The 20362-nt window shown below is 37.7% G+C and overlaps 2 protein-coding genes across 2 annotated transcripts; both read right to left on the reverse strand.

Annotated features, from left to right (window-relative positions):
• Window positions 1-4623: 4623 nt before the first annotated feature.
• On the reverse strand, window positions 4624-5865 carry LOC143552305 (uncharacterized). Its single transcript, XM_077042562.1, has 2 exons — window positions 5172-5865; window positions 4624-5003 (listed from the first exon to the last, which is right to left on the reverse strand). Exons 1-2 carry the CDS (start codon window positions 5863-5865, stop codon window positions 4624-4626), a joined length of 1074 nt encoding a protein of 357 aa, XP_076898677.1.
• Window positions 5866-9789: 3924 nt separating this feature from the next.
• On the reverse strand, window positions 9790-13102 carry LOC143552303 (phospholipase A1 PLIP1, chloroplastic-like). The gene is made up of 5 exons (XM_077042560.1): window positions 12473-13102; window positions 11498-11926; window positions 11348-11407; window positions 10858-11274; window positions 9790-10370 (listed from the first exon to the last, which is right to left on the reverse strand). Exons 1-5 carry the CDS (start codon window positions 13100-13102, stop codon window positions 9936-9938), a joined length of 1971 nt encoding a protein of 656 aa, XP_076898675.1. The 3' UTR covers window positions 9790-9935.
• Window positions 13103-20362: the final 7260 nt, after the last annotated feature.

Here is a 20362-nt window from a genome sequence, read left to right on the forward strand (position 1 = left end):
CATAAATTTCTTCAGTTAAGTCGCCATTAAGAAAAGCGGACTTAACATCAAGCTGATGAATATTCCACCTCATTTGAGCAGCAATAGCAAGGAGAAGTCGGATAGTTTCAAATCGAGCCACAGGAGAAAATGTTAGGATTAAACGCACACACGAAACCGAACACACACACGAAAGCAGTAAACGAACACGAGGATTTAACGTGGTTCGATCTAAACTGACCTACGTCCACGGGTGGCAACTAGGTATATATTTATTGAGTGACCAAATATTACAAGTACATAATGTTGTTTATATAGAGACTGAACTAGGGTTAGTAAATTATTATGCAAGAAATCTAAACCGGGCCGGGCTTGGGCCCGACCGCCCACACCCGTCTCCTCTTTTGACTTCATATAATAAACCGGGCCAACAAGGCCTACGAACCCAACAATCTCCCACTCGGAGGCCTTGAGTACTCTCGTCTGCACTCCTGATTGTACTTCTGTAATCTGAACATTAAACTTCTTCTAGTTGCCACCGCCTTCTCATCAATTAACCTGAAGGCCCGTTGAAGCTCCCCGGAGCTCCAACACGTCAGTCACGCCTGAAACTGCCTCTGACCCATTCTCTGTCCCTACCGGCTCCCACTGTAACGAACTACCGGATCCTGAGATAACCTGAGAACAAACACTCTCCATATTCAGCAAGTAATTCATTGGAGAGACTTTTACAGCTGGAATACTGGTTTTCTTAATCCACTGTCGACCTGGAACTGTAACTGAAACACGACCTGTGCTCCCACTGTCACGATGTCCCCCAACTGATTTAACCTTCCTAGCTCGTTCATCCTGAATCTTCACTTTGGCTCTGGGTTTGTTACTTGCAAAACGAACCTTCTTCTGCCCACGAGATTCTGTGAACCGGACTTTGTCTTTCACCAAAACTGGATCCACTCCTTTCGGTGACATATCGACCATATACAACGAACCCATTTTCTTGCCACGAGCAACCACGAGATTCCCTTTGACTACTTTCCACTGCCCATTCCCGAACTTAACATCGTGCCCCTGGTCATCCAACTGCCCAACTGAAATCAAACGTTTCTTCAAACTTGGAATAACCCTCACGTCTTTCAAAGTCCAAGAAGTACCGGCTGAAGTTATCAAATCAACGTCTCCCATACCCGTAACCTCTAAAATATCATCATTCGCTAGTCGAACCTTTCCAAAATCCCCAAATTTAAGATTCTTTATCGTTTCACTACAGTGAGTGGCATGAAACGATGCACCAGAATCCATCACCCAAGCATCAACGCTACTCTCAACACTACAAACCAAAGCCTCATCACTACTGACCCCGTCATCTGTGTCGTCTTCTGTAACGTTCACCTCTTTCTTACCATTCGGACACTGATTCCTGAAGTGTCCTTTCTCTTTACAACCCCAACATTCAATATCCTTACGAGTCTTAGACTGACTCCTCTTCCTGCTCCCACTGCCTCGCTGTTTTCCCCTACCTCTACCTTCTGTGACTAGCATATTGCCTGATGATTCACCTGAACTTCTGCGTCTTGAATCTTCTCCCAGAATCAGATCTCGAATCCCATCGAAAGTAATATTTGTAGACGAACTACAAACTACAGTCACTGTTTGCGACCAACTGTCGGGCAAAGAGGATAATAACAAGAGGCCTTGAACTTCATCATCAAACTTAATGTCAACTGACACTAAGCGGGACAAGATCGAATTAAGATTATTGATATGAGTTGTAACTGACCCACCCTCTTTCATTCTTGTTGTCACTAGCTCTCGGATAAGATAGACTTTATTCGCTGCCGAAGGCTTTTCATACATGTTGGATAGCGCCTCCATCATACCACGTGCTGTGGTTTCTTTCATGATGTTAAACGCCACATCTTCCGACAACGACAAAGTAATACAAGCCCTAGCTTTCTTGTCTAACTTCTTCCAATCTGCTTCTGACATCTTTTCTGGTTTTTCATCCTCAAGCACTACATCCAAGTCTTTCTGACAAAGTAGTGCCTCAATCTGCATCTTCCACCAACCGAACTTCTGTCCGTCAAACTTCTGTATCGAAAACTTTCCGTCTTCTGCCATAACAATGACTAAAACGAAAAACTGGATAAAAAAACAGAGACAGACACAGCAACACGAACCTGAACTTAACGACTGTTCTACTGAACTCTGTTAAAAAATCAACCTATTTTAAACGTGCAGCGGAATAACGAACTGAAAATCAAAAAACTGAAACTTTAAACTGAAACGATAAAACCTGACAAACGCGGTTGGCACTGGTTTTGGTTTCTTTAATGCTTCTTCTGATTTGACGACTATTCTTCAACAGAAATATGATCTTGATATAATCTTTCTTGGCTCGTACTTGGCAAAATAGGATATCGACCCAAATTTCTTTACGGGCTAAACTGCCCAAACTTTGGCCCCAATGAACAATTTAAATTCGGTCAAATCTTTACCAGAAACAAAAGTGCCCACTAAGTCACTAACCTTGCAACTTGGGCCAGCCCAAATCGCTACACAAATTAGTCAACTTAGGTTTGCCTGGGTTCTTAACCTGGACGCTACTGCCACGATTTTCCCAGCCAACAAAATCTTTCTTCTTGTCGGCTCAATAACCAGAAAACCAGAAATCGGCGAAGCAAGGTTTCTGATGATTCCAGTCAACTTTAATCTGCTGACACACCAACCCAATCTTTTAAGGCGATCAACCGCGACAACCGGCTGCTGTGGCGGTGAGAATCGGACGACGACGCGGGCGGAACCCTAGCGCAGTAGGGTGGCGGCGACTCGGTGGGTTTCTGTATTCTTCGTGTGATCCGAACCTAAGCTCTGATACCACTTGTTAGGATTAAACGCACACACGAAACCGAACATACACACGAAAGCAGTAAACGAACACGAGGATTTAACGTGGTTCGGTCTAAACTGACCTACGTCCACGGGTGGCAACTAGGTATATATTTATTGAGTGACCAAATATTACAAGTACATAATGTTGTTTATATAGAGACTGAACTAGGGTTAGTAAATTATTATGCAAGAAATCTAAACCGGGCCGGGCTTGGCCCGACCGCCCACACCCGTCTCCTCTTTTGACTTCATATAATAAACCGGGCCAACAAGGCCTACGAACCCAACAGAAAATGTCTCCTGAAAGTCAATACCGTATTGTTGTGAGTAGCCTTTGGCCACTAATCTAGCCTTGTGTCGAACAACTTCACCATCAGCACCATATTTTGTTTTGAACAGCCATTTGACACCGACAACATTTTTACCGGGTGGAAGCTTGACTAGTTCCCAAGTTTGATTTTTTTCAATGGCATGGAGTTCTTCATGCATAGCATTAATCCATGCTTGTTTAGTTGCAGCTTAAGAGTAGGTAACAGGGTCAGTAGCATTGAGAGCAAACTGGCAAGACACCATCTCCCCTTCTTCATCAGACAACCCTTCACCAGTGGTATAATCCTTAAGCCAAATGAGGGGTTTAGGGATGCGTTTGGAGGGGCCAGGGTCTAAAATGGATTGATGTGAGAAGGCAGTTTGTGATGTAGTATTGGGTATGGTGGTAAATGGTTGTGAAGTATTAGGTATTAAGTTTGATGGTGATGGGTCACTGGATATGGTTTGGTGAGTAGGAGTAGGTAAAGTAGTTTGTTGGCTAGTGGGTGTATATAAAGGTGGTGAGGGAATAGTTTCTGTAGGAAATGGGTCAATAAAAACATATGATTGACTTTCTTGATTTTTATCACCACCCCATGACCACTTTGCATCTTCTAAGAAAACCACAACTCTTTTTGTAGAGAACTTCTTACTGACTGGATTATAAAGACGATACCCGTTACTCTGATTTGAATATCCAAGAAAGATATTCTTTTCAGACTTGTTGTCCAATTTTCTTCTCATCTGTGATGGAACAAGACCATATGCAATACAACCAAAAATTTTCATGTGATTAATATAAGGCTTCTTACCAGTCCAAGCTTCAAAGGGAGTCTGATTATTAAGCGCCTTTGTTGGTGATCTATTGATTGTATATATTGCCGTGGCTACTGCCTCTGCCCATAGTACATTTGGGAGCTCACGCCCTTGAAGCATGCTTCGAGTCAAATTCATCACGGTCCTGTTTTTCCTTTCCACAACACTGTTATGTTGAGATGTGTAAGGAATAGTGAGTTCTCTTTTGATCCCGGCTTGTTCACAGTACACATTAAATTCATGTGAGCAAAACTCTCCTCCTCTATCCGACCTCAACACCTTAATAGGATGACCACAATCCTTTTCAACCATAACTCTAAACAGTTTGAACTTCTCAAAAGCCTGACTTTTGTTAGCCACAAAATAAACCCAACACATTCTTGTTAAATCATCAATAAACAATAGGTAATATAAGCTATTACCTAGACTCGAAACTTGCATTGGGCCGCACAGATCTGTGTGAATAAGCTCAAGTTTACTTTTTGCACGCCAGGAGGTTGATTGAAAAGGGGACCTTGCTTGCTTTCCAATTATACAAGCTTCACAAGTGATGAGAGTATAGATCTTGGGCAATCCTACCACCATTTCTTTTTCATGTAGTTGCTTTAAGCCATCAAAGTGGAGATGACCCTATCTGCTATGCCATTTGAGAGCTTCAGCTTGTTGTTTGTTGGTAGGAGCGTCGTGCGCTGCCATTAATGAGGCTGCATCAAGAACAAACATATTGTTACGGGCCATTGCTACTTCCATCAGTTCCCTTTCTGTATCACCATCCTTGATAACACACTTTCCTTTGTTAAAGTGTATGGAGTAACCCTTTTTCATAAGTTGTCCTACACTGAGTAGATTATACTCAAGTTTAGGAGCATAGTAAACATGATCAAGTAGTTTAAAGGTTTTTCCTCCTGTTTGAATCTTCACAATACCTCTTCCTTCAACAGCAAGCCGCTTTTTATCACCCAAGCGAACATCCAATTTAAAGGTTTCATCTAAAGAGACAAAACTTCTTTCTGAACCAGTCATGTGATTGGAGCACCCAGAGTCTATGAACCACAAGTGGTTGTTGTTATCCTGACTGGTGTTTGTCATCAGCACATAATCATTAGTACTGAATTCTAGAGGAGCAACTGCTAAGAAAAGACGTTGTTCTTCTTTATTTTCTTCATCTTTTCGATCACCATTTTCTTTTTTATTGATCTCCCCATCATTTTCTTCGTTTTCAGCCACATTAGCCTGCACTTCATCATTGTACCAACAATCTTTTCTAAAATGCCCATATTTTTTGCATGTAAAGCATTGAGGTACTTTACTTTTGTCAAAGGTTCCACGACCTCGACCATTTCCTCTCCCCCGAGGGAAAGACCGACCACCACGTCCTCGTCCACGTGATGAGTAGTTTTGTTCTTGATATACTTGAAGTGCATGTTCATCAGCATGACCATTCTTAGTTTCTTTATCGAGTGAAGCTCGACTGTTCATTCTTTCTTCTTGAGACTGCAAGAGTCCCATAAGTTTCACGGGTGATACATTCGACAAATCGAAAACGACCTCAATTGATGGAATGACATAGTCAAACTTATGAGACAAGCTCCTAAGAACCTTCTCCACCACTTTTTGGTCTCCAAGTTCTTCGCCATACGATCTTTGTTGTCCCGCATTATTCATGATGCGAGAAAAGTAATCACCGACAGCTTCATCATCCTTCATTGCCATGTTTTCAAAAGCCCTTCGAAGACCTTGTAATTTAACTGATTGTACCTGAGAATCACCTTGGAATTCTACACGTAGAATATCCCAGGTTTCTTTGGCCGTATCTGCAGCAGCAATTCGGGAGAAAAGACTGTCGTGAACACCTTGTTGAATAAGGGTCATCGCGTGAGCATCTTTTCTTCTAGCTTCTCGATTATTATCAGCACCATCACCAATACCAGTAACTCCCAAATACACGACCTACCACAGTTCTCGAGACCGCAACAGTGTTTTCATTCGAAGACTCCAGTGTTCGTATCCTTCACCTTTGAACACTGGAATGGTATGGCTGGTAGGGTTTGTAGCGGAAGACGATTCAGCCATTTTTTTTTTTGTTTGGAAGTAAAGGATAAGATTAGGGCAATAGAGAAGTAGGGATCAATGATACTCAAGCTCTGATACCACAATGTTGGTATAAGAACTTAAACATCAAACAATTATTGTAAAAAGGATAAGCAATTGATCAAGAAAGGCTCTTAGGGTTTTTGATATTATTGAAAAGTGAATGACTGAATACAAGAAACAAAGAAACTTAAATAAGCATAAAAAGTACGATAAACTAGGACAATCCTAAAGACTAGGTAGCAATAACCACCAGTCCGTTGGATATTATTCAAAAGCAAACAAAATGAATGTGCATTATCCAAAGAGCCGTTCCACCTAAGTTTGAATCATTCTTCAATATGTAAAACATTGGTACATAATCACCTGATATGCTTGTTTCAAAGTATATGTAATTTCAATAGCAAATTATTGTGATCATTGATATTTTGTTTTGGTTTGGTTTTTTTAAACTTTCTATACATGCTTTGCATGTGTGATTTTGTATTAAATTAAAACAAAATAAAAGATTTATCAAAGATTTTATCAATATAAAAATAACCAGTATGAGTTGGTTTTTTTCCTAGAATACTTTTTAATGAATTCTAGTTTGTCAAAGGAATTCTAATTTGATTCAGGTCAAATTCATTGGAATATCATGCACTTCGGCACTTAGTTAAAAAATAAGCAATATTTCACTTTTTTGTATGGTGTGGTTTTATTGTTTCTTATGATTTTCAATATAAATTTGAGGTGTTTTTTCCACTATTATTAACTACCAAGTTAAAAGTTAAACTATCTATCAACATGAACTTTGTATCTTGGTTATTTATTTAATTGGTTATTTCATACCTTAACAATTTATTCATTTTGTTGCCTTGTTGGCAAACATATTGGGTATAAAGTTTAACGGGCGTTGGGCTAGGTACCCAATGTTGTAACATAATGAAAACCACAAAACCCGAACATGTTATGTTTAGACGTTAGGCCACAGCATGTTACTTGGGCTAAACCACAAAGACTAGCCGGTGGTGGTATTTTACCATTGAGTCACCTCGTATGTAGTACCTATGCAATACTCTGTTTGTAGGTCGCTTTAAAAATATAAATTTTTTTGTTATATTATATATTAAATTAAAGTTATATGAGTTAATAAAATAAAATGATTTATGATGTTACTAATCATATGATATGATATCTAACTCCTTTGATTAAATTGATTGATTAGTTTTCCTTTTATGTAGTTTGTTTATATGGCATATAATTATCATTGGCGTTAACTCTAGATAGCTAGTTTTAATTATGTTCAAATTGTCATCTTTGTATAAGTTGTGTTAGATCGTTTTAAATTGTCCTTTTCAATAAGTAACACACTAAACATATGTAAATTATTGTAATCATTGATGTTTTTTTTTATTAAATAACTTTCTATACATGCTTTACATGTGTGATTTTGACATTTTGTATATACTAAACTAAAACAAAATCAAAGGTTTTCAAATATTTTATCAATATAAAATAACATGAAGAGGCTGGTTCGTTCCTAAAATACCTTATAATGAATTCGAATTCGTCAAAGTAATTGGAATATCATGCAACTCTGCACTTAGTTGAAAATGTAAACAATATTTCTCTTTTTTATGTTGTAGTTTTATTGTGTCAAATGGATTCGAATGTATATTTAAGGTGTCCCTTGCCACTACTATGAACTAACAAGATGAACTGTTTATCAACATGAACTACTTGTAAGTTGTAACCCATGTACTTGAAAGACAAACAAAATTAGAAGCATGGGTATCCCGAAATGCTCATTAACTTTCTTGGTGAAGTGCAGAATTAGTGAAATTTTGTTCCTTACCTATTTTATTTATTCGAATACCCTCTTTACTAATATTAAGATACCCATATGCTCAAAAGTATATATATTGAAGTGCACCTTAGTATTTCCTCCAGATTCGCTACTGCCTATTAGTAAGGCTGGTGGAAGAATCTCCACAGTATTCTCCTGGAGTCCTCGCCACTTTCAACCATTCGCTATCTAAAACAATTATTTTAATATAAAACTAATTATAGTTTATTTAAAAAAAAATATGGAAGATGATGGTGTATACCATATAGCCTTATTCCTCACCTTAACAATTTATTCATTTTGTTGGCAACCATAATAAAAATAATAGTTAATTACACAGATCGTCCATGTAATTTGGGTTAAATAACAAGTTTGGGGTCTAAGATTTAACAAACATTGATCTTAGTACCCAATGTTGTTACAAAATGAAAACCACATAACTCGACCATGTTACTTTTATACCTTAGTCCTCAAACCCGTTGCTTGGGCTATACCATCGAAATACCTACGTTGAGGTTTCAACCCTCACCACCTAATTGATGGAAATTCACTAATGCACCAAAGGCCTCTTGGCACCTTCAACAACTACAAGCTAATAACTCTCACCTCGGTTAAGTGTTGTTATACACGCCCCACATCACGATCCCCATTGATAGGAAATGAATGCATTCATTGAATTTACAGGTGAAAGATTTATCGCGTGAGGTGATGAGATGGGTGACAACGTTGAGTGGTTACTGAAAACAAACAAAACATTAAATAACGAGTGGCATAGTCATTGATACTAATTATTTAGTGAAATGCATAATATCAAAATCAATGTTTGATATTCTTGTTGCTTTTTAATAAACTAACGATCACCGAAACTAGCAATCATAAGTATGCAAGAAAAACACGATATGTTTAACCTTAGTGTAAATTCTACATTTGATGGTTTCAAACTTTTTATAAATTGTAATACATTTACCATCCATAACCATGTTGAATGTGAAAAACCGAAGATTTACAAACTGAACTAGTTTTGCTGATGTTAACGAACAAGTCGATGAAACCGATTGAATACTCAAATAACGCCCTTAACGAACAAGTCGATGAAACTAATTTTGCTGATGTTAGCGAACGTGTAAAAAAACTGAATACGATTGTGTTTTTAGATTTTTTTAAAAATTTAATTATTAGAAGTTATTAAAAGAAATCAAAAGTAGAGCTAACACTAATTATTGTAAAAGAAAAAAAAATTAAAAATACACCCATTAATATGAGGTTACCAATTTAAATAGTGTCTTAACTGATTTAATCGATTGGACCCACCACTGCAATTTTCGTAACATAAACGTTTTTCTGATTTTCCATAATCAATTAATTGATCACAATATAATATCAATAGTATATTGTTTTTAATAATCAGTAATCTCCACAACGTTATATTTATGTCAAGTCTAAATATGTATAATATTAAACCTGGCCCAGTTAGACAGGTCAAAAATGCAACCCAATAATTATGATTTTGTATTTTTAACCGATAACCAGAAACCGAACTGAACAGACAATTAGGCATTTATGATAACTAAAACTTACGGTTATTGTTTGGTTATTGTCTTATTGGCTGGTTTAAACTTCAAGCAGTTATATTGCTAAAATGATTTTAAGTTTTCTTACATATAAAATTGTCTTGATAGTTTATGGTCTTTAAAAGGTGGTTACATTTTTGCGTTAACGTTAGTTTAAAGATGTATTAGGCTTTTGATTTTTAACCGAGTAACTAACCCATTAATCATTATCCTTGTGGGTTTATAGTAAACTAACCATTTGATGTGGGCCCGAGTGTAGAAGACCGGGCCATGATGTAGCGCGTGCCTTGCTACTTCAGGTTACAACATGATTCATATGATATGATCATACATCATTAACATATGAACAAACTAAATTCTAAAGGACTACTCATATGAATTTTATTAGTATAAATACATAATACAATAACACAATTTACAATAACTAACCATCTCCTACGACATACCACGCTTCACGCCACCTCTGTCGTAACCAGCTTCTTCTGATCCGAAACACTCAACTTATTTTCCTTGACTTTCGTCTCTTGACTCCAATAATGTGGAGACTGTGAAGTCAACAACGGCCACAACACGTTCCTCTGGTGTTTAGGCTTCCTTATGAATGTCTTTGTGTGTTGCCTTATTATCGCGTTTACAGCCTTTAAATAGTTGCTCGAGTCGTGGTCCCTAAGGATCGTGCCATCTGACCCGTATGCTGTCGGATGTTGTAGTGTTTCTATTGGATGTGGGGAGTTTAGAAACACCCGAATAGCAGTTTTGGTTAAATTGTGTTGTGTATATTCCATAACATATAAAGCACTTCCCGGAGGAAGTAAAGGGTGGCGTGGCGATGACTTTTCGTCGGGTTGGAGAATGAACATTTTTCCCAATGGTGTATATAGAAAACTCTGCATATGTAAAATATTATCTAAATATATGTAAACAAGAAGTTAAGAATGATATAAAAGAGTATCATTACAGAACTGCTAAATTATTTAAGAACTTGAAGAAACCCCTGAAAACTAACGTTTTTTATAAAAAAAAAATTATGTTAGTGTTATTTGAGTGTAGTTTTATCATTTTTTATATCTATATTTACGATTACAATTTTGAAAATTAGTTTTTATACATATCTATGTTTCTTTTTACACCTATGTAAATTTGTTTATACATAAATTTTACACATATGTAAGCTTTTGATTAATATAGGTAATAAAAGTTTTTTTTATATAAAATATGATAAAACTACTCTTAGATAATGCTAATAAATAAAAAAAATTAAAAAAATGTTTGGTTGTTTAGAGTTCCTAAGAGTTCTTAACTTTTTTTAGAGTTCTTAAATGATGCCAACCCGATATAAATAAAATTATAAATTATATAATAAAGTGTACTTACATTTTTATTCAGGCACGGATGAGAACGAAATGTACCACACAACCGTTTAAGTAACCGCGCAACATGGTTAGGGTAATTGCATGAAAATGCTCTAGGCACAATGTCTCTATGCATCATGACACAATGAACATGGTTCTCATCAAGGCCCAACTGATCAAGAACCTTTTGACCGTTACAGAACACGAACGGTGAACCGAAGGTGACCACTGGTCTTAGAGCGGACGGTTTGACCACCTTCCGGGTCAATAACATCAAGTTTACCAGTAGAGATAGACTCCCTCCCAGAGAATGACCTGTAAACTGAAGCTTCGCTCTTTCACCGTATCTGTTTAGATGTTCGAGAATATGTGGCATGAATTGCTCGTATATCCCCTTTGCCGCCTCGTATATTCCCCTATGAACCGGCACACCTGTTTCCTGTAACATTTTTTTTATTAATAATAATTTATGTTATAATTATTATTATTATGTTATTTGAGAATCATCCTACCTCAAACTTAGCTGGTTCAAAGAAAAGATTTGCCTGCCATGATGCCACCGAATCCGAACCCTGAAATATTTACGAATTAAAAACAGTAAGCAATACACGCCTACATAACGGGCTCTACTAATTAGCATAATATAGGAAATATATGAATACCTGGATGACAAAACACCGAGTGTATATACTTGAATCATCACATATAAACCATTCACACGGTGACGAATGAAGCGACTGAAGATCCCGTGCAGCCTCTTGTTTCTCTTTCTCAGGGGCTGCAACTACTGCTGTCATGGTAGAAGCCGCCATATACGCAGCCATTTCCAAATTATAAACTCTTGAACAAGAATCTGTTTTGTCATCATATTCCTCGGTGAGCATTTCAGGTTCAGTGTTCATCAGCTCGCCTGCTTGCGATTGTACATATGTTGCAGCCGAGGCTGCTATTTCATACGCAGAGGTACACATTATCTGTTTTTCGGGCGTCTTGTTGTTCGTTGAAGTGGTTACTGGTACGCGAGCCAACGCTTTCCTTTCGAGTGACGATGTTACAAATGTTAAGTCATAGTATCTTCTCAAGTCATCCTCCTACAAGGTTGTCATATGTTAATATCTTTTCAGTGGGCTGGAACATTGTTACGTTAACATAATATGGGTGAGGTTACTATACAATAATTGCTTAACGTACGATAGGTACGCGAATCACGCTCAAAGGCAAAAACAAAAACGCTCAAAGGCAAAAATACTAAAACGCTCAAAGGCAAAAATACTAAAACACTCAGCCAAAAAATTAAAACGCTCAGCCAAAATACTAAAACGCTCAAAGGCAAAAATACTAAAACGCTCAGCCAAAAAATTAAAACGCTCAGCCAAAATACTAAAACGCTCAGCCAAAAATACTAAAACGCTCAAAAACGGTTTTCGTGAAGAAAAGTAAAAAATTGATCGATTAACGATCCAAAACTGTTTATTTCGGTGAATCAATGATTAATTGGATATGTATTGACTATTTCGAGATCATGTGATGTGATTCCATGGATCGATTTCATGAATACAAGTATTCTTGTATCTAATGTACGTTAAGCAATTATTGTATTCAATCTTTTCTCAACATAATATTACATACTTACATACCTCAATTTCCGGGATAACATAAGCCATGTTACAAAGAAAAGCGAGCTGTGAAAAACGCTTTGTATCCGACCACGAAACTTGGTTCAACAAACCCGAGAACGTTTCTTGATTAATGATCATATCATCTTCATCATCACTATACTCCACCTCACATCCGCACCCGTTTCCATCTTCATCACACCCTCTTTCCTCTTCGTTTTCATCATCGAGTTCATTACTTTGTTTTTGAACCCACTGGCTTCTAATCTCCAACAGCCTCTCAATCCAACTAGCCCGTTTCTTCTCGTCTTTCTCCATTTCCACATCACTAACATCCGTATCCACATCCGTATCCACAACCGTGCTTGTATCATTACTCGTTTCAGGATCAAACAACAATGTCTTGAGTGATTTTGGAATAAATGAACTCGATAAACTCAAGTTGAAAATCCCAACCGAACGGCTGGTTTTCAGCTTCGGTTGGTTCATGGATGCTTGAACATTATTAGCTGAATAACATAAGTTGTTGTCCGAGTGTGCTCTTTGTATTCGTGCATGTGGTCTTAGGTTTTGACTTGAGATTGAGCGGTTAAGGATGTTCGGTTTCTTTCCTGTTGGCTGGCTGGAAACCGAAATACTACTGCATGCCATCGTTAAGCTTCAAGTCCAGATAACCTAACACATGTTTCACTAGTATATATTTATTTGGTCTTTGAAGTTAAAACAATAAAGACATTGAACATTTATACAGAAACTTGTTAAAATGAGACAAACTGGGACCTTGGTATCAAAGACAATGTTAGTCCAATCTAGATTACACCAAAATGTGACATGTATTTTGAGGATGACCGGCTTTTCGTATAAATTTGATGCTAAAATATATACAATATTAATATAAACACAACACAGTATCTTTTCCAGTTTTTGGGGACCTTTTGCATACATCACTTGCAAACTTTTATAACTATGATCATGACATATTATATAACTATGATTCATAAGTGTTCATTGTTTGGATCAGGCTCTAGGGGTGTTCAAACGGGTCTTACCTGTCATGACCGATCAGGGTTCGGCCCGGTTAATGGTAAAGACTATACCTAGGAACTGACCGTATTGTAAATACTCAGTTTGGGTCCTAGACATGTCTCTCGGGTTCCTAGAAGCGTTTGTTAGTATTGGAATTGATTTTTGCAGTTTCTAAGCCATGTTTTGGCGTTCCTAGGACCCGGGAATCGACCCTATTGTATAATAATAATAATAATAATTAACAACTTTGGTGCTGCTAAGTCCTTATTGGGCCAAGTGGCGGCACCAAAGTGGTCCACATAATTTTGTTTTTTTTTTCAAATTTAATAATTAAACGGTTATTCGCCTCAACTCACCAATGAAACGCTCGGGATGGACAACTTTAGGTGTATACTGACGCCCGGGTTTTACCGACCATTTTGTTTACTTCCAGTTCGTAACAAACGTAACCCAACCCGACCAAATTCGCGTCGACTCACCATCGCAACGGCCGAGAACACTTAGGTTTTACCACGCCCGAGTTTTACCGACTCATTGTTGTAGTGATCAATACCGACAACGCTCTAGTTCTATACATATATTGTTTGTTTGTTTCGGTTTGTTTGATTTTTTTTAAATTTGAAATAACCTTAATTAATAAGGAACAAAATGATCTAATTACAACAGAGAGGCAGGTAAGCGGGCAACAAGCAGCACCACCACCACCACCCCGTTTGAATAGCCCGAAATAGAAGCTATTTGTTCGAATGCGGTTTTGTAATCTCTAAAATGAAATAAACCAAATAATCTGACTCTTCAACCCGACAAACACCGCTAATTAAGCTTCAGTTATAAGAAAATTAAGCTTCATTGAAATTTGAACATAATTATTTATCACATGTATGTTAAACTAAATTAAGTAAAAGAAGTTTATTATCCCAAATTTGTTCATTTTGTCCTTAATTGTACTATAACAAAAACAAATGCACAAACCAATCATATAGAGCACTAAATTACTAACACATTTGTCTTCTAACTGTCCCCTGGAGTTGATACCAATGTGAGAAGGCTACAGTTTTAACGTTCCAAAATAACCGGACATGCAACACTATAGAACAAAATGTATAACTAAAAATGCGCAAATTATCAGTGGTAGCGGTCAAACCCGTGTAGATTCTTATAGGTTTTCTCACATCAGATCCGTACGAGGTTTTTGATTAGACATCTTAAATTCTTAATCCTTAGAAAAGTTGATGTCCTTTATGAATCTAACTATTATATGTCAATATAATGATTGCTTCCTAGGAGAGTTGATACCTAAATTTGTCTCATCATAAATGATAAAAGAGTATATTCATGGATATATAATATATTGAACCTGTAATGGGACACATAACATTAATTTTTTTTATGAAGAGATGTTATTATATATATAAAGGTTGTGCCATACTGTCCTAAAAGTTGTAACAAGTTGTCTTATATTTGTGCTGCAAGTTGTTATTTTTAGCAAGAATACCAGAGATAATACACGTATACCGTATACGCATTAGCTTAAGGCTAGTGATGAAGATGATAGTCCAACTGATAAGATCTTATAAGTTAATGAAGTTAAATATGAAGTGTTAAAAGGTTATAAACAAATGTTTTTTATCGCTAATGTAATGTAATTTGTCAAACAATGTATTTATGCTTTCATTCAATCATAACTATGAGATATATTTTTTTTTATTTCAATTTTAACATGTTAAGGAGTTATGTGATGAAAACGCAAAGTATGTTTGTTTTTTATGTGCAAAACATTGTTAATGGACTTTTAAAAGAAAAAACTGAAAGTATGTTCGTTTTTTATGGTATTTCCTCTATATATATAATATAGAGTAAACTGCGGTTTTCATCCCTGTGATTTGTCTAAATTTGCGGTTTTAATCCAATAGTTTTAAATTTGTGATTTTCGTCCATGTGGTTTCATTTTACTTGCAATTAAACCCGAATTCACTAACCCCGTTAAGTTTGATCGTTAAACCCATCATTGTGCCCCTCATGTGAGGGACAATTTTGTCCTTTTTCTCCCCAAATACAACCCAACCCCTCATGTGAGGGGGCTTGCGAATTAGGATTGGGGTTTATTTTGGGAGAAAAAGGACAAAACTGCCCCTCACGTGAGGGGCACGCTGATGGGTTTAACGACCAAACTTAATGGGGTTAGTGAATCCGGGTTTAATTGCAAGTAAATTGAAACCACATGGACGAAAATCGTAAATTTAAAACTGTTGGACAAAAACCGCAGATTTTAGCAAACCATAGAAACAAAAACCGTAGTTTACTCTATAATATAAAATAAAAGACGGAACCGACCTTATTTGAATGGGACCCTGAGGCCCACATATTTTAAGAAAAAGTGCCGTTTTGTGGAATTGGGGCATCAGCCTCACATTGGACTTTTAACAAATAGTTATATAAAAATTCTTAACTAAAAATCTATAAAATACATTTAATGCATAAATGCATGTGGGATGAAGTCTAATGAGGGTGCCAAATCACTTGGGCTGTATAAGTATCTCATGCACATCAGATGCATTTGTTTTGGGTGATGTTAGAGACACCATCCAAAAATTAAAACACCCACTCACTACGCGGTTTATCGACCGATCCGTCGCGGATCACACCTTTTTGTCCTATTATGTCAACAGGTTTTGTCTTATTATGTTTGTACCAAATAAGCGACTGATTGAGCGATCCGCCGCTTATCGAGTACACATTAACATCGGCATATCAAATCCGTCATAAACCGTACCTAATACGCCGAGGATCGATCGATCAGCCGCTGATCAAGTCAATAATTTAATTTTGGCACATGTGTCTCCCTTTCTCTACATATATCATGCTCATTTCTCATATATCATCAAAATATTGTAGACAATATTTTTCGTTGATTAGATATAGAAAGTATTTGTGTTTTGTGTTTGTTAAACTATAATGGATTTATATGATATTTTGTTTGGTGACGGGAACGACGAGCAGTCGGGCTACGCATACAACGATCAGCCGGAGCAGTCGGGCTTGCAAGATTTGAATGAACTTCCCGACTTGAACCATGAGCCGGGGTATGGAAATATCGAGCAGTACGACTTACCAAATCCTAACCATGTTATTTAGTGTGTTTATATAGTACAACAACGCGTTAGTTATTTTTTAAATATTATACGTTGTCTTGCCAAAATATTTTTTATCAGGGGTATATCATATACGGCGGTAGTCACCCTTCGTGGCCGGAGGATAATAGGACATCGTCTAATACATATGAGGCCAGAGTCGAGGAGTCTTATGGTCAGTCTTCGCAGCAGTTACATGTAGACGGTCCGTATTACGGAACTCAGAATTCGTACCAGTTACCTTTAAGAGAGCAACCATACATGTCAAGACCAGTCACGAGCAACGTCGTTGATGGCATTCAAGAGGGTTACCGCGAAGGAGGAGATGACGATGTTGATGATGATGATGGTGGTGGTGGTGGTGGTGGTGATCGTTTCATACGGGAGACGTCATTTTCTTATGTAACTAATAATGTATGACCTATTTTTTTAAAAAAAAATATTATTATTATTCTTTTTCAACACGTTACTAAATATTACTTTATTTACATTGCTTGATATCAGTATTTTGATTCTGTTGCTGAGTTGGTGGATTGGGTTAAGAAGACAGGACGTGAGCATGGTTGTGTTATCTCAGTCCAACGTTCAAGGGAGAGAAGTGTTGAACTTGTATGCAATCGAGGTGGGGAACCAAAACTCAAGGGAACGGTGAGGCATACCGGGAGTATTAAAAGGGGTTGTCCATTTAAACTTGTCGGGAGGTACAACGCGCCAGGTGATTGTTGGAAGGTAGAGGTTGTCAACGAGACGCACAACCACAATCCCGTTTTGTTTAAGGAGGGGCACCCCGACACTAAGGAAACTGACTGACGAGGAAATTGATATGGTTGCAATGTTGCATAGGCAGGGTCTGAGGCCTGCTAAAATTAAGTCAGCCCTAAAGAAAAGCTTTCCCGATAACAAATGTATTACTAGGGATATAAACAACGTCGTGAAGGTTCTTCGTGACCAAGATAAAATTGGTGACACCCCCATGCAGGTACTTGTTGTCAGAATATTATTATTTTGTAAGTGTCTTTTTAATATATATTATTTTGAATATATATTGTTTTGTTTTATCATATATAAAAAATATATATTCTGTAAGATTTAATAAGAATATTATTAATAATATCATTTTATTATAATAATCATGTTTAATAAGAATATTTGTAATATTTATTAATTTTTTGTTAAACCCAATGTAGGTACTTGAAAACTTTCTTCAAACCCATGGGTTTACCTTTTACACATGGGAGAATCCTTCCACCAATAGGACGGAGAATGTTTTCTTTTCTCACGAGAAATCGCATACCATGTGGCGTGCGTTCCCAGATTTGCTGCTGATTGACACGACGTACAACACCAACATGTACAAGTGGTCGTTCGTTCAGTTTGTTGGTGTGACGTCGACATCAAAGTCTTTCTGTATTGCGCACGCATTTATCTTTAGGGAGCAAGAGTGTAACTTCGCATGGGCCTTTGAACGCCTTAAAGACATGCTCATCGACTGCAGGGAGCCGCGTGTCATCCTGACTGACAGGGACCAAGCCTTGATGAATGCCTGTGAAACATTCTTTCCCAATGCTACCAAAAACCTTTGTAGGTGGCACATCATGCAGAACATACAGAGAAAACATAAGAGTCTTTTCCAGGATGATATCTCTAAATCATTCAATTACTGGTGGAGAGTATTGTATGAGTCGCCAACAAAATCTATGTACGACTACAACTGCGGTCAAATGGAAGCCACGTTAGCTGGACACGGCAGACGTGGTAAGTCTTTGTCCTTTATGTAAACATGATTTTAGATTCTAGTTGTACATTGCCTAAATTGTTTTTTTTATTATTTGTTTGTAGAGGCTTGGTATTATATTCGCGGTATTATATTCGTGACAACTGGTTGGTACCCTACAAAGAGAAGTTCGTGTCGTGCTGGATTGACGACCGACTAAACTTCGGCGAGCATACAACAAACAGAGTAGAGGGCCAACACACAACCTTGAATAGACACCTTTCGGGGTGCCGAACAATTCGCTAGACTCTATTGCGGCGTTTGCCCTTGAAGTCGTGAATTCCCAAATGGAAGAAATCAGTGCGACCCTTGAAGACTCCCGTGTTAGGATCAAAAAGTACCATCAGTTGACTTTGTTTGAAAAGCTACATAACAGGGTTTCACTTTTTGCTATCGCTAAACTTGACAAAGAGCTGACCTTGCTTGACACATTGCTAGATACGGGGGCGGAGTGCGACCACCGGTTACAAACATCATGGGGCTTGCTGTGTGCTTGTAAGCTTAACTGGACCACTATTAACAATATACGCATTCCATTAAAAGACATAGACCCCTTTTGGAGGAAGCTCGATTTCAGTCCGGTGTCTATTGGACACGAAGAACCAGACTATGAAGCGGAACTGGAACATGTGAAAAACAAGTTCTAGGACTAAACAACCGAATGCAAAAAAAAAAGTCTATTCTCACAGATAATGTTTGTTCTTCCTGGGAAATCAAACAAGGAGGAGCCTGAGAAACGAGACGACCCTAGGGGGGCGTCCAAATCTAAACCAACAAGCCAAGAAAAGAGATACCCCTAGACAGAGTTCGTACTCCCCGTCCCCGTCAACTGATACCCACAGACACAGGTCGTACTCCCCGTCCCCGTCAACTGATCCCCACAGACACAGCTCATACGCCCCCTCCCCGTCATTTGATCCCCACAGGCACAGCTCCTACGCTACCTCCCTGTCATTTGATCCCCACAGGCACACCTCCTACGCTACCTCCCCGTCATTTGATCCTCACAGACACAGCTCCTACGCCCCCTCCATGTCTTTTGATCCCCACATACACAGCTCCTACGCCCCCTCTATGTCACGGCAACCAACACCCGAAGCCCCCACCCAATAATATATATATTTAATATATATATTTATATATATTAAATATATATAAATAAAAATATATATTTATTAATAATATATATATAATAGATTTTAAAAATATATATTTTTCAACCTTGTTTTTTTGCATTCGGTTGTTTACATATATTTTAAAAATAATAGTGGTGACTGTGTAGATGCTATTTTGAACTTTTGAGCTACCAGTGCAACTGCCGTGAGCAGGCGGAACACTTTAGTAGCCCCCCTTCATATATCCCGACAATGTCCTTTACTTGGGATTTTGGTGATTGTGTCGGGAAGCATTGGTAGCTTTGTAATAATAAAGTCTCGTATCACCTCCATGGGGTGGGTTCCCAAATGTAATAAGGAAGATGACACCGATCTTTGATGAATTCGGTGTCCCCACAAACAGTCGTCTTGCATGATAGATCGCAAGGGCCAGCTGATGGAGGAAATATGTGGCATAACGGTACCTGTTTACGGTACTAGTTCCGGTGTATCTAGGAGTGCTCCGGAATTGACATTCCGGGTGGCTGGGGAGCTGCTGTCGGCCGGCCGAGATACCCAGGCATAATGATTATCCACCATTTCTAGTGGGGGAAACCTGTAGCCGTGGGCCGACAAAGAGCTGCTGTGTTGATGCTATTTTGAACTTGTATTTATTCAAATTTGATGTATAGAATTTGATGTAATATCCAGTGTCTTTTGATGTCTTTATTCAAATTTGTAATTTATTATTAGTTTAATATAAAATTTGTGTTGTTAATTGTTATTAGTTTCAATTCGTTTATATATTCAAATTTGTAATTTAGTATTGGTTCCATATCAAATTTGTGTTTTTATTAGTATAAATCCATTTATATATTATGAATAT

This window comes from Bidens hawaiensis, unplaced genomic scaffold (assembly GCF_021521415.1).
Source record: "Bidens hawaiensis isolate Kalapana, Puna unplaced genomic scaffold, B.hawaiensis_p1.1 tig00016838_1, whole genome shotgun sequence".
In the NCBI taxonomy this organism is placed as follows: domain Eukaryota; kingdom Viridiplantae; phylum Streptophyta; class Magnoliopsida; order Asterales; family Asteraceae; genus Bidens; species Bidens hawaiensis.

Bases quoted from the DNA above. Each gene is read 5' to 3' on its own strand.
- LOC143552305 (XM_077042562.1), bottom strand. From the start codon at position 5,865: ATGACCCTTATTCAACAAGGTGTTCACGACAGTCTTTTCTCCCGAATT. The intron at 5,004-5,171 runs GTGATCGAAAAG...TGACTGGTTCAG, and splicing joins GATCAATAAAAAAGAAAATG to AAAGAAGTTTTGTCTCTTTA.
- LOC143552303 (XM_077042560.1), bottom strand. From the start codon at position 13,102: ATGGCATGCAGTAGTATTTCGGTTTCCAGCCAGCCAACAGGAAAGAAA. The intron at 11,408-11,497 runs GTATTCATATAT...TAAATATTTCAG, and splicing joins CTCGGTGTTTTGTCATCCAG to GGTTCGGATTCGGTGGCATC. The intron at 11,275-11,347 runs GTAGGATGATTC...AAAATGTTACAG, and splicing joins TTGAACCAGCTAAGTTTGAG to GAAACAGGTGTGCCGGTTCA.